Source organism: Urocitellus parryii, chromosome 3, assembly GCF_045843805.1.
Source record: "Urocitellus parryii isolate mUroPar1 chromosome 3, mUroPar1.hap1, whole genome shotgun sequence".
Lineage (NCBI taxonomy): Eukaryota > Metazoa > Chordata > Mammalia > Rodentia > Sciuridae > Urocitellus > Urocitellus parryii.
Window position 1 is genome coordinate 171,654,681 of NC_135533.1, and position 15,826 is coordinate 171,670,506.

General features: G+C 41.1%; 1 protein-coding gene across 1 annotated transcript in view; it reads left to right on the plus strand.

Moving 5' to 3' along the window:
* The window catches only part of Cacna2d3 (calcium voltage-gated channel auxiliary subunit alpha2delta 3), an 882,565-nt gene that overhangs the window by 328,285 nt on the left and 538,454 nt on the right, over positions 1 to 15,826 (plus strand). Inside the window, exon 5 of the mRNA XM_026388626.2 lies at positions 11,147 to 11,309. Coding sequence (XP_026244411.1) covers positions 11,147 to 11,309 — 163 coding nt within the window. The remainder of the gene's footprint in view (positions 1 to 11,146; positions 11,310 to 15,826) is intronic.

A 15,826-nucleotide genomic window follows, 5' to 3' on the forward strand; every position in this document is an offset into this window, starting at 1 on the left:
AAACATAAAAATGTTCCCTAAGTAGTACAGAAAAATAGTGTCCATCTAGTTATTCATCCCATTGCCTTTGACTGACAGCCTCTAGGCCCTGGGCTCCGTGACAGAGACCAGTGTCTCTGGGAAGGACAGATGCTCCAGGAGTCCAGGTATCTGGACTCTGCTCTTAGGGGTTCACCATTCAAAACACACCTTCTGAGGATTTCCATTGGGGTGAATAGAAAAGGGCCAAAGAATCCATTGAGAAGGGGAAGGGCTTCTGGGGGAGTGGTCGAATCCAAGCCCTGCAGGCCAATGGAGCTACTTAGCATGGATGCTTGAGTTCTTACCTATATCATGTTGGATGCTGATTACAGTGGTGGAGTTCCCAGTTACTGAATTATACAGATGAGAAGACTGAGGTACTCTAAGGAAAATACAAATATCTGATTATCCTAGATATGAATATCTTATTATCTGTCTCTCAATCATCTCTCCTGTTTTTCTGGAGGACCCTGGCTAATGCAATCACTTAGTGAGTGGGCACATGATTTGGATCCTGGATCCAGTTCCAGGCTGGATTTTGTGATGTTGTCAGGTTCAGTAGTGAGGGAGCCTGAGGAAAAGCACAGATCCACCTCTCAGGGAGTTCACGGTAGGTTGTCTCTGCAGCAAGTGCACACAGGAAGTAATTAGAGAACTTTCAATGCAGAATTCAATTTCCAAGCCAAAACGTGCAGAGCAGATATTTTTTCTTCACGAAGCAGGTTTTTTGCAATCGTGTCTTGGAGCTCTGTGATGTGACTTACCCAGCAGGAAGGGGAAACAGTGGCCACCCTTGGAATCACTGTCCCAGCCTAGGAGGCACACTGATATTAGTTGGGGAGACCAAAAGAATCCCGATGCTGAGTCCCACCCAGAGATTCAGATTTAATTGCACCGAGGTTTGGCCAGAGTTGAGAAGCACTGCCTTAGGACATGTTGATGTATGAGATTAGGTGCATGTCACAAAGAAAGAGTGAAGAGGGAACCAGGGCAAGGTTCAGGAACAACTAGGCACTCTTCTGCCAGTTGCCTGTTTGTGTAAATAAAGTTTTATTGGAACACAGCCACACCCATTTGTTTATGTATTGCAATGGGTTGCTTTCAGTAAAACAGCCAAATTGAATGTTGCAACAGAGACTGTCTGGCCTGCAAAACCTAAAATATTTATTATCTGGCTCTTTACAGAAAAAGTTTGCCAACCCCCAAACTGGGGAGTGATGAGTTTTCAAGGATGTGGGTGGTGTGGGAAAAACTGGGCCACCAGTCAGAGGATGGCATGCTTTCCTGGGGCTGAGATACTGCCTCAGAAGCCTTCTCAACACATACAGGCTGTCACCGCCAGCCCAGCAGAGAAGGCACACAAACGGAACCTTCTCACCATCCAGTGAATCTACTGAATCTGAAGCTGGACCTACTGACACCCCTTGTCAGAAGTGAAAGTTGGGGCTGGGGATATAGCTCAGTTGGTAGAGTGCTTGCCTTGTGCGAACAAGGCCCTGGGTTCAATCCCCAGCACCATAGGGGGAAAAAAAATGAAAATTGTTACTTTCTGTGACAATTCATTGAAAGGGTGGTCAGTAGGATGCCCAGGTAGCCCTTGGGGAAGCCACAGGTATTGCTGAGTTTGGCTTTGTTCTCTTGAAGATCTTATGAGGTCAGCACAGCCCAGCAGTTCCGGTCACTTCTCAATTCACCTTTGCCCCACTTCTTTGGACCCACCCCTCTTTCCATATCTGTGACAGAGGCCATGCGTCTGTGTGAGTTCATCCCCTACAACTTTCACTTTCCTGAGTCCATGGGAATCACTGCCTATAGCGGTGGGTCTACCCAACTGCCCGGTCACTTTCCTGGGCATCACAGAGCTAGGAGTTGACTGTGAAGATGGCCCCAGGGAATGCAGATCCTGTGATAGACCTGGACCAAATGGATTTGGACATGGTCATTTGGTCAGTCAACCCACATATGATTGTCAGATGTCTCCCTGGCAGGGCCTGGGGATACAATAGTGAGTGAACATGGGCACAACTGTGATTGTGCAGCTGGTCTCATGGGAGGAATTGTGTGTGACTAAAACTGTTCAAACAAGCATATTTAAATGACCCCCATGTTACTTATATGGACAGCTGCATGTCAGTGAAACCTGGGGAATTCTGCCTACCATACTCCCCACCAAATTTAAAGTGTATAGTGTTCATTCTCAGCATGAGTTGAAGGCTCTGAGAAGTTCTGCAGTGAAGGAACTCTCTGTGCTTTTCCTTAAACCCAGCTCTCCCTGTGTTTCCCAAACTTTGCTGCTTTCAAAAATGTTTCCTTGTCAGCGTTCTGCGGAGCGTCTCAGAGTTTCACAGATCATAATTTGTAGTCATCGCTCTGGGACACAGCAGAGAAGTGCCACTCCTCAGGCTGCACAGAGGGAGTCACTGGAATCCCAAAAGAGAGTGTCCCACTCTAATTTACTCTTTACTCTGATATCTTCTCTGAGGTCCTCCTGCCTGTCCCCTCCCTGCCTTGCCTGCTCCCAGACCTTTATTCCTGCTCTCTCTCCCCATCTTATTGGCACCCCATCTGCCAAGGCCTGGTCCTGGTGCATCTTTGCTGAAGATCCTTTTATCCAGAGAAATTGTTATTGTTGTTTTAAATTTCTGCTTCTCACTATCCTAGAGCACCCTGCAGGGATTGGCTAACTCTATCCCAAAGGCCTAATATTTTGTAAATTTCTGATACTTGAAGCTTTGCTGCCACAGCCAGAGTTGTTCATTGTGTGCCGTCTCTGGCTGCTCTCAAGCTGTGATGGCAGAATTGAATCGTTACCATAAATACCCTATAATCCACTCCAGAGCCTGAAATATTTACTGTCTGACCCTTGCCAGAAAAGTTTCGCCCAGCCCTGCCCTGTTGAATGACTTCAGCCATTTCTTCATGGAACCAGCTCATTCTGAGCATGAGATGGTTCAGGTTCTGTGAATGGCACACTGGCCACATTGCCCCTGGTATTTTATGTGCCATATTTTATCCCCTGGATTAGTTTCCTTTGTGTCCTCTTCCCGCTCAGTAGGTCATCAGATATACTCACAAAAGGATTAATTTATTCGGATCCCATATCAGATAAGGATTCAGAAATACTGAGGTGACCTGGCTAAACACATCCTTTCCTCCGCTGATCCTAGGGACAAAGCCACTTTGACCCTCTTTGGGACACCAGTGCTTTCCAAAGCCTGCCAAAGGATTCTTCTAGTTTTTAATGGAATCAGCCTTTTCAAAATCAATACAGACAAACAAATGGATTTTGGGAGGAGAAATAGAACACAAAGTTCCAGCAGAATATAACAGCTGTCCCCAGTCAAGGATGACAGCCAGTAAACCAAATCCTGCTCCCCTACCTTTCTGTCCTCACTTCATTTGCATTCTGGTCTGTGGGGATTATTCAATTAAAAGACAATTTAGAAGCTGCCTCCAGAGAGCCCTGGGTGAACCATGGTTTCATTGTCCTTTTCCCAGCAGGCCAAAGCTTTGTTTTGTTAATGCAACTCCCAGTTCTAGGAGAGGAGGGAGGTGATGATTTGGGAAAGTGCTGATAATCTGTGCAGAGCTTCTAAGGAAAATGAAGACTTCACTTAACACAGTGCTTGGGGGAGAAGCCTGCTGCAGTGATTCCTAGAAAGCAGATTTCTGGAAGGCGCAGCCCTCACTACTGTCCCCTTGGCCTTGGGCGCTTCTGGAGTTGGTCAGGGTATTGCTGCATTTCAAGGTGCTCCCTTGGGTTGGTGTTTCAGTAGGAAGACCACCAGGCTTTCTCTTGTTTCTGGATGCTATAATATGGTTAATTCCACTTTACAAAATGGTTAAAGTTGGAATTCATTCACTTGATTTCCATCTTTGTAAAGTTCTTTTATATTTTTAAGTTATAGATGGACACCATACCTTTACTTTATCTATTTTTATGTGGTGCTGAAGATTGAATCCAGTGCCTCATGTATGCCAGGCAAGCGCTCTACCACTGAGCCACAACCCCAGATCTCTGTAAAGTTCTTAATAATTCAGAAAGAATTGAAAGGTTGTTTTGTGACTTCCATTTTTTTTTAAATTGAGGCATTAATTTGTAAAGTAAGATAGAATATTTTCTAGCATAAAATCCACTGAGTACTGGTAAATGGATATACCCAATAACACAGGCTTCATAAAGACACAATATTTATTATGCTCCAGAGCTCTCTTGTACCTCCCAGGAGACCCTCACCTGCCACCCAGAAGCTACCAGATGACCATCACAATTGCCTGCTCTGGAACTTGGTACACATGGACTCACATATGCATACTCTATTGTCTCTGGTTTCTTTCACTTATAATGTTTGTGAGATTCATTCCTATTTTGAGTGTATCAGTAATTTGTCTCTGAATAATAGTCCATTGTTTGGATATCATAGATTCCTCTATCCCTTCACCTGTTTATGGATATTGGGGTTATTTCATATTTTGGCTATCACAAATGGGCCTTTCATGAATATTCACATAAATATTTTTGTGGGCATATGTTTTCATTTCTCTTGGGTAAATACCTAGGAGTGGGATTGCTGGGTCAAGGGGTACTAAACGCTTCATAAGAAGCTGCAAAATGTTCTTCCAGAGTGTTCATAGACATTTTATGTTTTCATAAGCAGTATATGAGATTTCTGGTTACTCTACATCATAGGCAACATTTAACATCATAAGGATTTTTAATTTTAATTTTAGCTATTTTGCAGATATGACATGGCATCCGATTGGAGTTTTGGGAGCGTTATTTTGCATTTCCCTGTTGATTAATGATGTGGAACACAGTTCAGTCTGCATATTGGCTGTTAATATACCTTCCTTTGTAACATGTGTCCATATTATGGTTTACATTTTAAGATACGTTGTGAGAGTTCAGCACACATTCTGAGGGCAAGGCATTTGTCAGACTATTGTATTATAAATACTTTTTCCTTAGCAGTGGCTTTTCTTTTTGTTTTATTAATGGTAAATGTCATGATCAGAAGTTTTGAATTTTCCTAAAGTCCAAATTATAAATTTTAAAAATTGTGAGTGCTTTTGTATCCTAAGAAATCAATGTCTACCTAAAGGTCACATGGGTATTTTTTCACTTTTTTTTTCTAGAAAGTGAGTCTTATCATCCACCTTGAATTAATATGCATATGATGTGACTTAGGAGTTGAGGATGTTGTTCTCATATGTTTAGTCATTTGTTTCAGTACAATTTGCTGAAAATAATTTCCCCACTGCTAGGAGTTGTGACGCATACCTGTCTGAAATCCCAGGGGCTCTGAAGGCCGAGGCAGGAGGATCCTGAGTCAAAGCCTGTCTCAGCAATTTAGCAAGGCCCTAAGAAACTTAGCAAGATCGTGTCTCAAAATAAAAATAAAGTATGAAAAGGGGTGGGGATGTGGCTGTGGCTCAGTGGTTATGCACCCTTGAGTTCCATCCCTGGTACAAAAAAAACCAAAAAAACCCAAAATACAAAATACCCAAAACTTTCCCCATTCAATTATCTAAGCACCTTTATGGAAAATCAATTGACTAAATATGTGTTGCTTTATTTGTGGACTTTCTTTCATTCCAATGATTAGTCTATTTTAATGCCAATACTACATTATTTTGATTAATTAGACTAAGAATTATTCAGGGATGTGAGGCCTAGCATTTTTTATTCTTTTAAATTTTTTAAAAAAATTTTATTTAGCTACCTTTTGTTTTCATATAAAAGTTAAAATCAGTTTGACAATTTGTATAAAGAGGTTTTTGCTATTTTGATTGGGATTTTATTGAATTTATAGGTCCTTTTGGGAATAATTGTCATCTTTGTAATGCATTTCCCGATTCTTCAGCAAAGTCTCTCTCTCTCCATTTATTTCAATTTTCTTTAATTTCTCACAGACATATTCTATACTTTTCAGGCATTTCACAGATTTAAAAAATTTATACCTAAGTATTTTATGTTTCCATGCTATTGTAAATGCTATTGTTTTCAATTTCAGTTTCCAATTGTTCTTTTTTATAAATATACTTTTAGGTGTTGATGGACCTTTATTTTACTCCTTTATTTATATGTGGTACTGAGAATCTAACTTAGTGCCTCACACATGCTAGGGAAGTGCTCTACCACTGAGTTACAACCCCAGCCCTTCAAATTGTTCTTTATTAAAATATTGACATAATATATGTGCTTTGCCCAGTTCTTAGGTGTGTAGTTGAATAAATATCAACTAGGTGAAGTTGGCAAATAGTGCCACTACCTGATCAACCCCCAATGAAAAATCCTGAGCACTGAGTCTCTGATGAGTATCCCTGGTAGAGACCATTGTGAAGGGGTTGTTGAAGTTCTTAATGGAAAAATTGAGTGCTAGTTGTGTGACTGCGCTGGGGCCAGGCTTTTAATGTACCTCTTTCCTTTGCCGATTTTTGCTTTGTTTCTTTTTTAGTGCAATAAACCTTTTACCAGAATCAACATTTGGTTTCCTTGATGTTCTCTATTGCTTTCCTATACTCAATTTTATTGATTTCAGCTCTGAGAATTAAAAAACAAACAAACAAAAAAACCCACACATTAATTTAATAATTTCTTTATTTCTGGCTTACTTTGGATTTAGTACAATCTTTTTTAGTTTCCTAAAGCAGAAACTTAGATGATGGATTACAGGTTTTTTTTCCTATTACATATATACTCAGTGCTACAAATTTCCCTTTAAGCATTGATTTTGTTTCATCCCATAAATTTTGATCAGTTGTATTTTCATTTCCGAATTTCTCATGAGACTTATTCTTTGATCCATGTGTTATTTAGAAGTCTGTGGTTCAATCCCTAGTATTTGAGGACTTTTTGTTATTGATTTCTAGTTGAGAGCAGACTTTGTATCACTTTCATTTTTTTTAAACTCCTGAAATTATGTTTTATGGCCTCAAATGTGGCCAGTCTTGGTGAGCATTCCAAGCTGGATCTTCATGTGTTTGAGAAGAAAATGTATTCTATTCTTGTTAGGTGAATATTCTATAAATGTCAATTAGATCCAATTGATAGTACTGTTCATTTTGACTATATTCTTGCCATTTTTTTGCCTACTAAATCTGTCACTAACTGATAAGGGGGTGTTGAAAACTTCAGAGTAATAGTGAATTTATTCATTTATCCTTGCAGTTCTATTGATCTTTGCTTCATGTATTTTAATGGTCTGTTGTTGCCTGCACACATTTTTAAGGGTAGTTGTATCTTCTTGGGGGATTTACCTCTTTATGATTAGTTGTGCCCATCTCTTCCCCTGATAATTCTCGTTGTTTTAAAATCTTCTCTGTCTGGAATTAATGTAGCATCTCCAGCTTTTTGATTAGTGTTTGCATAGTGTATCTTTTTGCATCCCTTTGATTTTAATCCACCTGTTTTTATGTATAAATTTCTTTAAGATAAAATATAGTGGAATCTTGTTTTGAGTGTTTTTTTTTTTTTAATCTATTATGACAATCACTTTCTTTTAAATTGTGTTGTTAGGCCTGGTTCAGTGGCTCATACTTGTAACTCCAGTGACTTAGGAGACAGAAGCAGGAGGGTCGTAAGTTTGCAACTTAGTGAAATCCTGTCTCAAAATAAAAAAAAAAAAGAAACAAAAAGGACTGGAAATGTCACTTGGTGGTGAACAAGCCCTGAGTTTACTCCCCAGTGCCAATAAATAAATGAATAAATATTCAGACTATTAACATTTAAAGTACTTATTGGTGTAGTAGGGTTAATATGAACCATATTTGTAACTCTTTTCCATTCGCTGCCTTTATTGTTTTTGTTTTGTTTTGTTTGTCTTTTATTATTTTTCTGCCTTCTCTAGTTTTAACTGAGCATCCCTATGTAATTTAATTTGCTCTCCTCTTTTGGCACATAAATTATACTTCATTTAAAAATGATTTTGGTAGTTTCTCTGGAGTTTTTAATATACATTTACAGTTTTCAGTTTTAATTTTAAGACTTTATTGTAATTTAATTTCCTTTTTAAATATATTTTTATGGTACATTATAACTATATATAATAGTGGGATTCATTGTGACATATTTGTACATGCACGTAATATAATTTGCTATATTTCATTTTCCACTACCTCCCCTTTCATTCTCTTCTCCCTCCCCTGGTTCCCTTCCTCTACTCCACTGATCTATTTTCTAATTTCATGAGATTTCCCCTTCCTCACATTTTTATTTTCCATTTTCCTCTCTAGCTTTCACATCTGAGAGAAAACATATGACCCTTAATTTTCTGAGCTCTGGCGTATTTTGCTTAACATAGTGCTCTCAAGTTCCATTCATTTTCCTGCAAATGACATATTTCATTCTGTGGCTGAATAAAATTCCATTGTGTATGGATGCCACATTTTCTTTTTCCGTTTATCTATTGATGAACATTTAGGCTGGTTCCATAGTTTGGCTATTGCAAATTGTGCTGCTATAAACATGGGTATGCATGTATCACTATATTTATGCTGACTTTAATTCCTGAGGATAAATACTGAGGAGTGGTATAGCTGAGTCATATGGTGGTTCCAATCCTATTCATTGGAAGAACCTCTGTACTGATTTCCATAGTAGCTGTACTAACTTACCATCTTGTTGTTGAGTTCACTTTCAAGTAATCCTCTACCACTTCATGAATAGTACCTTGAAACCCGTGAAGTTATGTTTTTATGGCCCCAAATGTGACCAGTCTTGGTGAGTGTTCCAAACTGGATCTTCATGTGCTTGAAGAAAATGTATTCTACTCTTGTTAGGTGAACATTCTACAAATGTCAATTAGATCCAATTGATAGTACTGTTCATTTTGACTATATTCTTGCCATTTTTTTTTTTTTTGCCTACTAAATCTGTCACTAACTGATAAGGGGGTGTTGAAAACTTCAGTGTTATAGCGAATTTATTCCTTTATCCTTGCAGTTCTATTGATTTTTGTTTTAACTCATTTGTACTGCTTCAGCAGAATTCAGATAATGAGGGTGACAGATATTGAGTAATTTATAAAGAACAGAAATTCATGTTCTCATAGTTCTGGAGGCTGGGAGTCCAATTTCAAGACGCCAGTAGGTTCATATCTGGAGAGGGCCACTGTCTTCCCAAGATGGCACCTTGATGTTGCATCCTCCGGAGGGGAGGAACACTGTATCTTTACATGATTAGAAAGCAAAAGAGCAAAAGGGGATGAACTGTCTTTATCAAACCCTTTTATAAGGACATATGATTCCATTCACAAGGAAGACACCTTCATGATCAAATCACTTCTTAGCAGCCCCCTGCTTAATACTATCACTTTGCCAACACCTAAATTTTGGAAGGGACACATTCAAACCATGGCACAGAATATTCCCCTTTCCTCCTTCTGGTCTTTTATTCATTTAACTTACCACAAACTATAATCACTCTACTGTCTTTTTGTTTGCACAGTTTCTGAAGTGAAGTCTGATGTGATGTTTATCCTTATTTTTCTCTAGGTAATATTTTTCTCCCCTCTAGCTTCTTTCAAAAATTTATCTTTGAGTTGGGCAAGGTGGGCTTAAAGCTATAATCCCAGTAGTTTGGAAGGATGAGGCAGGAGGATTGAAAAATCAAATCCAACCTCAGGACCTAAGCAACTTAGTGAGATCCTGTCTCAAAATAAAAAAAAATAAAAAGGGCTGAGGATGTGGCTCAGTGGTTAAGTGCCCATGGATCCAATTTCATGAACCAAAAAAAAAAAATCATTGATTTTTGCAACTTGACTATGATATGCATAGGTGCAGATTTTTGAATTATTAATTGTGCTTGGTGTTCTCTGAGCTTCCTGGATAAGTGGTTTAGTGTTTGTCATTAATTTTGGAAAACTCTCAGCCATTATTACTTCAAAATTTTTTTTGATTCCTTTCTTTTTTTCTCCTTTTGGTATTCTAATTACTTGTTACTCCTTTCATAATTGTTCCATAATTCTTTGATATTTGATTCCTTGTTTTCCCTTTTTTTGTTTGTTTGAGATGCTTCTATTGACATGTCTTTGATCTCACTGGTTCCTCAGCTGTGTCCAATCTCCTGATGAGCCATCCAGGGCAGTTTTGATTTCCGTTACGGTATTTTTTATTTTTTAGCATTTGATATTGCTTTGTTGAATATCCATCTCTCTGCTTATATTATCTATGTGTTTTTGCATGTTGTCCACTTTTTCCATCAATGGCCTCATCATATCAATCATATAATCAAATCCTGATCTGTTAATTCCAGCTGTGCCTGTAGTTGACTCTCTTTCAATAATACCATAGAACATAAGAACACGGAACTCTGGATACAGCTCTTCTGTGGTTGAATTCTGGCTCTGCTCATCAGTTGTGTAGTCTTTGGCAAGGTGCATCAATTCTCTGTACCTCAGTTGCCTCATTTGTGAAGTGGGGAGTCTCATAAAAAATCTTCACGAAATTGTTAGAAGAACCAACTGAGTTAGCCCTGAAAAGCTTAGAATAACTTTCGGCACCAAGTGGACATTTTATGTAGGTTAGATCATGATGATACAGCCATTTATAAAAGGCACCCACACACTCCCATGTGAGAGCCGTTTTCTTCTTGCTCTCTTTGGGGTGCTTCTTCTAAGTACCCAGCCAACTGGCTTCCTCCCTGTGCAGATGTCACCATGGTAGCATGCCACATGTAAAAGCACAGTCCTTCCACAGTCCTTCTGCTCTTCCCCTTACTGCTTTGTTATTTTTCCATAACAAACAGGGATGATCTAATGTAGATATACCTATTATTTTTTTTATTGATTTTTTTAAGCCTCTTTCAACTTAGATGTAGGCTGCATTAGGGCAGGATTTATCTCCCAAATTAAAGAATTAAAATATTTTAGGGTGATTTTCTCTATTTTCACATAAGAAAGTACCATGCAGCCCCTTAAGTTCATGTTCTTTCAAGAATATCAAATGATTTTGGCTAATATTTATATAGTGCTATCACACCTGTGCCTACAAAGCCTCAGCCTATCTCTAAGACTTGAAGAGATTACAGGAGTAGAGTCGGGCACATGACCCATGCCCTGGCTTGTCTGAGTTCACAGTCTTTCTCCCTGAGCTGCATGTAACATTTTCTGACTTTTTCTTTCAGTATGAATACTTCAATGCCGTGCTGATCAATGAAAGGGACAAAGACGGGAATTTTTTGGAACTGGGGAAGGAATTTATCTTAGCCCCCAATGACCATTTCAATAATTTGCCTGTGAACATCAGTCTGAGTGACGTTCAAGTGCCAACCAACATGTACAACAAAGGTAAGCGCTCCTGCTACTGTTCCTTTTAGAGGTGGAGTTGGGGGCTTGAGAGGCAAGGGTTTCGGATATAATGTTGTTGTTGTTCTTCTTTCTTTTTTGAAAAAATATAATTATAAGCCAAGTAAGTCAAGCAGCAACTGGGTAGGTGAAGCCCTGTGCCTGCTCTTCTTGGAGAAGCAGGACTGCTGTCTCCAACAAACCCCTCACATAAAGTCTAGAGATTGGTAGACTTTTTTCTACTGAAGGCTCTGCAGGTCATATATTGTCTGTTGCAACTGCTCAACTCTTCTGTTCCCACACAAAAGCAACCCTAGACAATAGGGAAGTCAGCTGGCATGGCTGTGTTCCAGGACAACTTTTTATCTGCAAGTAGGCATGACTGGATTTCACCTGCAGGCTCTGATTGACTGAGCCCTGCATTAACCTGGCTCTGATCCCTGAAATGGGACGTCAGGGCAGGGCCCCGGAGCTTCAGGGGTTGCGATTGGATCAGCTGCCGTATTTCCTTAGACCATAATGCAGCACAGACTGTAGCAGAGGTCCTTGTCTCCAGGCTTGTGACTCCTTGCCTCACGTCTTCACACACCCCTTGAGTTCTTTTCCAGAAATTCTCATCTGCCCACTCAATTTGGGAATTTTAGTGGCTGAGGACTGGACTGTGGCATCTTACGGCCTCTGGCGGGGGTTGGGGGAACTTGCCTTCTACCTGTTTCTGGCTGTGACCTAGGGTGTGTCCCCTCATCCCTTTGGACCACAGTTTCCTCTCTGTGATGTGAGTGATAATAGTGTCTGACTCCTGAGGCGTTTGGGAAGCCCGAGTGTGATGACGTTTACCCAGGGCTCAAATCATTCTCGACATTTCCACCCTCACCATCCTTCATTTGAATTTCGCTCTACTTTGTCATATCTGGAGTCTCCTAAACAAATGTTTGTCTTGAGATAAGCAAGTCAGAAAGTCATGATGTCTTTAGAGGAAAAATCTACCCCGTTGTCTGCCATCAAGGTTTCAAAGATATCAGCAGCAGTTTTTATCACAGCATCCCACTTCAGAATTCTATCTAAGTGTGCCGTAGTTGAGAGCAAGGACTATTGATTTGGACCCTGCTCTTCCTTGTATGGGCTCTGTGATCCTGTGTGTTTTGTCTCCCTGAGCCTAGGGATTCCGGCTCCCTCAGAGGGTTGTTGAGAGGCATGTGTATAGCCCTTTGTGCAGCAGTAACTAACAGAAAGTACTGAGTGCATTTTACCTATCACGGTTATTATTGGGAAATAACATGACTATTAATCAAGCTTCCGACTTGTTCTAGGTCACTGTTTAAGGGTCTCAATCAATAATGAAAGGGCTTCCAACTCGATGTTTCTGAAGCATTTCTTTTGTGCCTGCTCTTTACGGCTGGATCCTTACTGTCTCCCTTTCCTGCTTTACCTGTTACCCCTCCTTAAGATTCAGGGAAATAAGTCCCTCCTCTCATTTATTGTTCCAACAGTTATTGTCATAGTGTCAGTGGTGAGCTAGACACAGCTCTTCCCTCAAGGGGTTCACAGTTGAATTGGGAACAAACAGGTAATGAGATCATTAGAACACCAGGTGTCATATACTGGCTACAGTAAAGGAAAGGCAGGGGACAGTGGGAAAATTAAGGAGGGGACCTGCCACTTGCTCATGAGGGTGGAGCCACAATAGACCTTTTTCTCTTCCTCTCCCTTTGGAGAATTGATATTACTCTGAATAGCCATCAGAGGACTCTAGACAGGGCTATGTCTTCTGCCCTAATCTTTACTTTGGTCTCTTCCTTAAGGGACAAAGGGTACTGAATCTCAGAAGGCTGAGCTCAGCTTTGTTCAGTGGGGCTTAGTCCTTCAAGGCAATCTTATCAGCTGATGAAGACCTAAATGAAACTGTCCCTTTCTGTGCACTGTGGCTGGAAGCAAGCCATCTTCTTAGCATTAAATACATTCTCATCAGAAGATGAAAAATTAACAAGATTTTACAGAGCAATTTTACTCATAAAACCATTCACAATGATCTTTAAAAAAACGACAGCTGCTTCAAGGTTGCTTGAGCCATTAGCACCATTATAGAGATTTAATTGCACCCTGAGATTTAAAGGCATAATTGTACCTGTCAATGTTAGCAATACGCAAGGGACCTGAGCCACCATTGATCACGCAGGCTGTTGAGTTGTGTTTGTGAGGATCGCGAGGCAGAGTCCTAAAGTTCCAGTCTCTTGAGCAGTGGGAGGTAGGGGATGACATTTAATGTCCTCCTCTGTAGCCTGCATGGGACCTGTCCATCATCTTCTACCCAGATTCCATCGCCACCCATTCAGGCTGTAAGGCAAGGACCAGGGTCAGCCAGGTACTCCATCTTCTCTCAGCTGCCCAAGGGAGAGGGAAGGGAACTTCGGAAAATTCTTGTCTTCATTCTATCTAATTCAAACCAGCCCCGCAGCCTTTTCTCTTTTCAAACTGAAGAAATGTATTTCATGTTTAAAAAGCCCTCCAGCACAGATCTAGTTATTGATGACATGTACTCAAAACACATGCTCCAAGCTTGGTTCCTGGAGATCCTGCCCACTAACAAAGGAAACCAATACAAGGTCATTCTTTCCTAGCAGCCGGGACCCTGTGGGCACAGAGTTATGTTCTTGGGCATAATTTCAGTTCTAGATGGAACTGGCTGGTAAACTCCTGTTTTCTCCCATGTTCTGCTTCCTTGGCTGCTAGGTCACTGCCTGCCTCTGTGGTTGCTTTTGTCTTAGACACTGAAAAGACTTATGGCTTCAAAGGTGGTGGCTCCTGGGCAAGCCCTGCTGTTGCCCTGGAGATTCAAAGAACTACAGTCCTAGGGTCTTTAGAAATGCATTTTAAAGGGTTCTCAGGTGCCCAGTTGATAGATGCAGCAACTTATTTACAACAGAATTTCTTTGTGGGAGACTTTTCTTTCTTTCTTTTTTTTGGTGCCAGAGATTGGACCCAGGGGCACGTAACAATTGAGTCACATCCCCAGCCCGTTTTTATGTTTGATTTAGAGACAACGTCTTGCTAAGTTGCTTAGGACCTCACCAAGATGCTGAGGTTGGCTTTGGACTTGTGATTCTCCTGCCTCAGCCTTCTAAGCCACTGGTGTTACAGGCATGTGCCACTGTGCCTGGCTCCCAGGGGAGACTTTGAAGACTGAGGGCTGATACCTTCAAAGGTGTGTGTGACTCCATGTCTTCTACGAGGAGACACAGGAGGCTTCGGTGAGATCTGCTAAGATCTGGCAGAGGATGCACATAAAGCCAAGCCCCCCCCCCTTTTAAAGTACTTTCTGGGCTGAAGTTGTATAAAATTCACATGCACACACACACTTACATGCATATTATATGTTATCTGTATGTGCATATGTTTGTATCTGAGAGAGAGAGAGAGAGAGAGAGAGAGAGAGAGAGAGAGAGAAATAGATGGGCTCTCCTCTCAGTCAAACCTCTTCTCACTTTCCACCTGTATTCAATCAGGTGAAATCCCTTCTGTTCATGGAACGTTCGTTCCTATTGTCCCTGCTTATCCAAATGTCCATTCTTAAGAAGCAGATCAACTGGGCGAGGTAGCGTAGGCCTGTAATCCCAGGGGCTCAGGAGGCTGGGGCTGGAGGACCGCCAATTCAAAGCCAGCCTCAGCAACTTAGCAAGGCCCTGAGCAATGCTGGGAGACCCTGTCTCTAAATCAAATATAAAAAAGGGATGTGGCTCAGTGGTTAAGTGCCCACTGATTCAATCTTTGGTTAAAAAAAAGAAAGAAGCAGCTCAGAAGCCATCATTCCTTCAGCCTGTGGTTACTGAGTGGCTTTTCTCTGTGCCTTTGTTCTGGCACTGTTTTCTTCTCCACTTGGAGTTCTCTGAGGGTGGGGAGGCTACTGATTCAGCCCTGCGCCTCCTTTTTCCCTGGGCTTTCTGTTCCTTACATAGTGTGTTTTCACCATGATGTCTGTGCCTCCCAGGTTGGGAAGAGTCAGCCAGAGCCCTTGCCTTCCCATTGGTGCTTGCAAACGACAGAATCATACCTTGGCTAATTGAAGTAAAAAGACATTGGGTGGTTCACAGACTCTTCAAGAAAGAAGAAGAAGAAGACTTGGAAGATGGCTGGGAGGGAGGGTACTGGGCCTAGAGTTTCCCTCATATCCAGCCTAGTGAGGACCAGCCTGGTGAGGACCACCAAGGCGTGCCCCACCATTATATCTGTGACTGCATAAAATGTCTGTGCCTCATTGTCTTCACCCATAAATTGGAGCTGCCAATCATGGTGACCTGTCTGGGGTGGCGTTGAGAATTAAGCATATAGAATGATGCCTGGACATAATGGTGACCCAGTGTGCAAGTGCTTTGTTTTGAATGTGTATTTCTCTCCACAATGCGTCTGTTGAAACCTAATCATACAGGGCATGGTGTTAGAAAGCAGGATTAGGTGATTGGGTGCTGGGGCTCCAAGCCTTGAGAAGCATCTTGCTGGGGATGGGGGATTGTGGAACAGGTGGT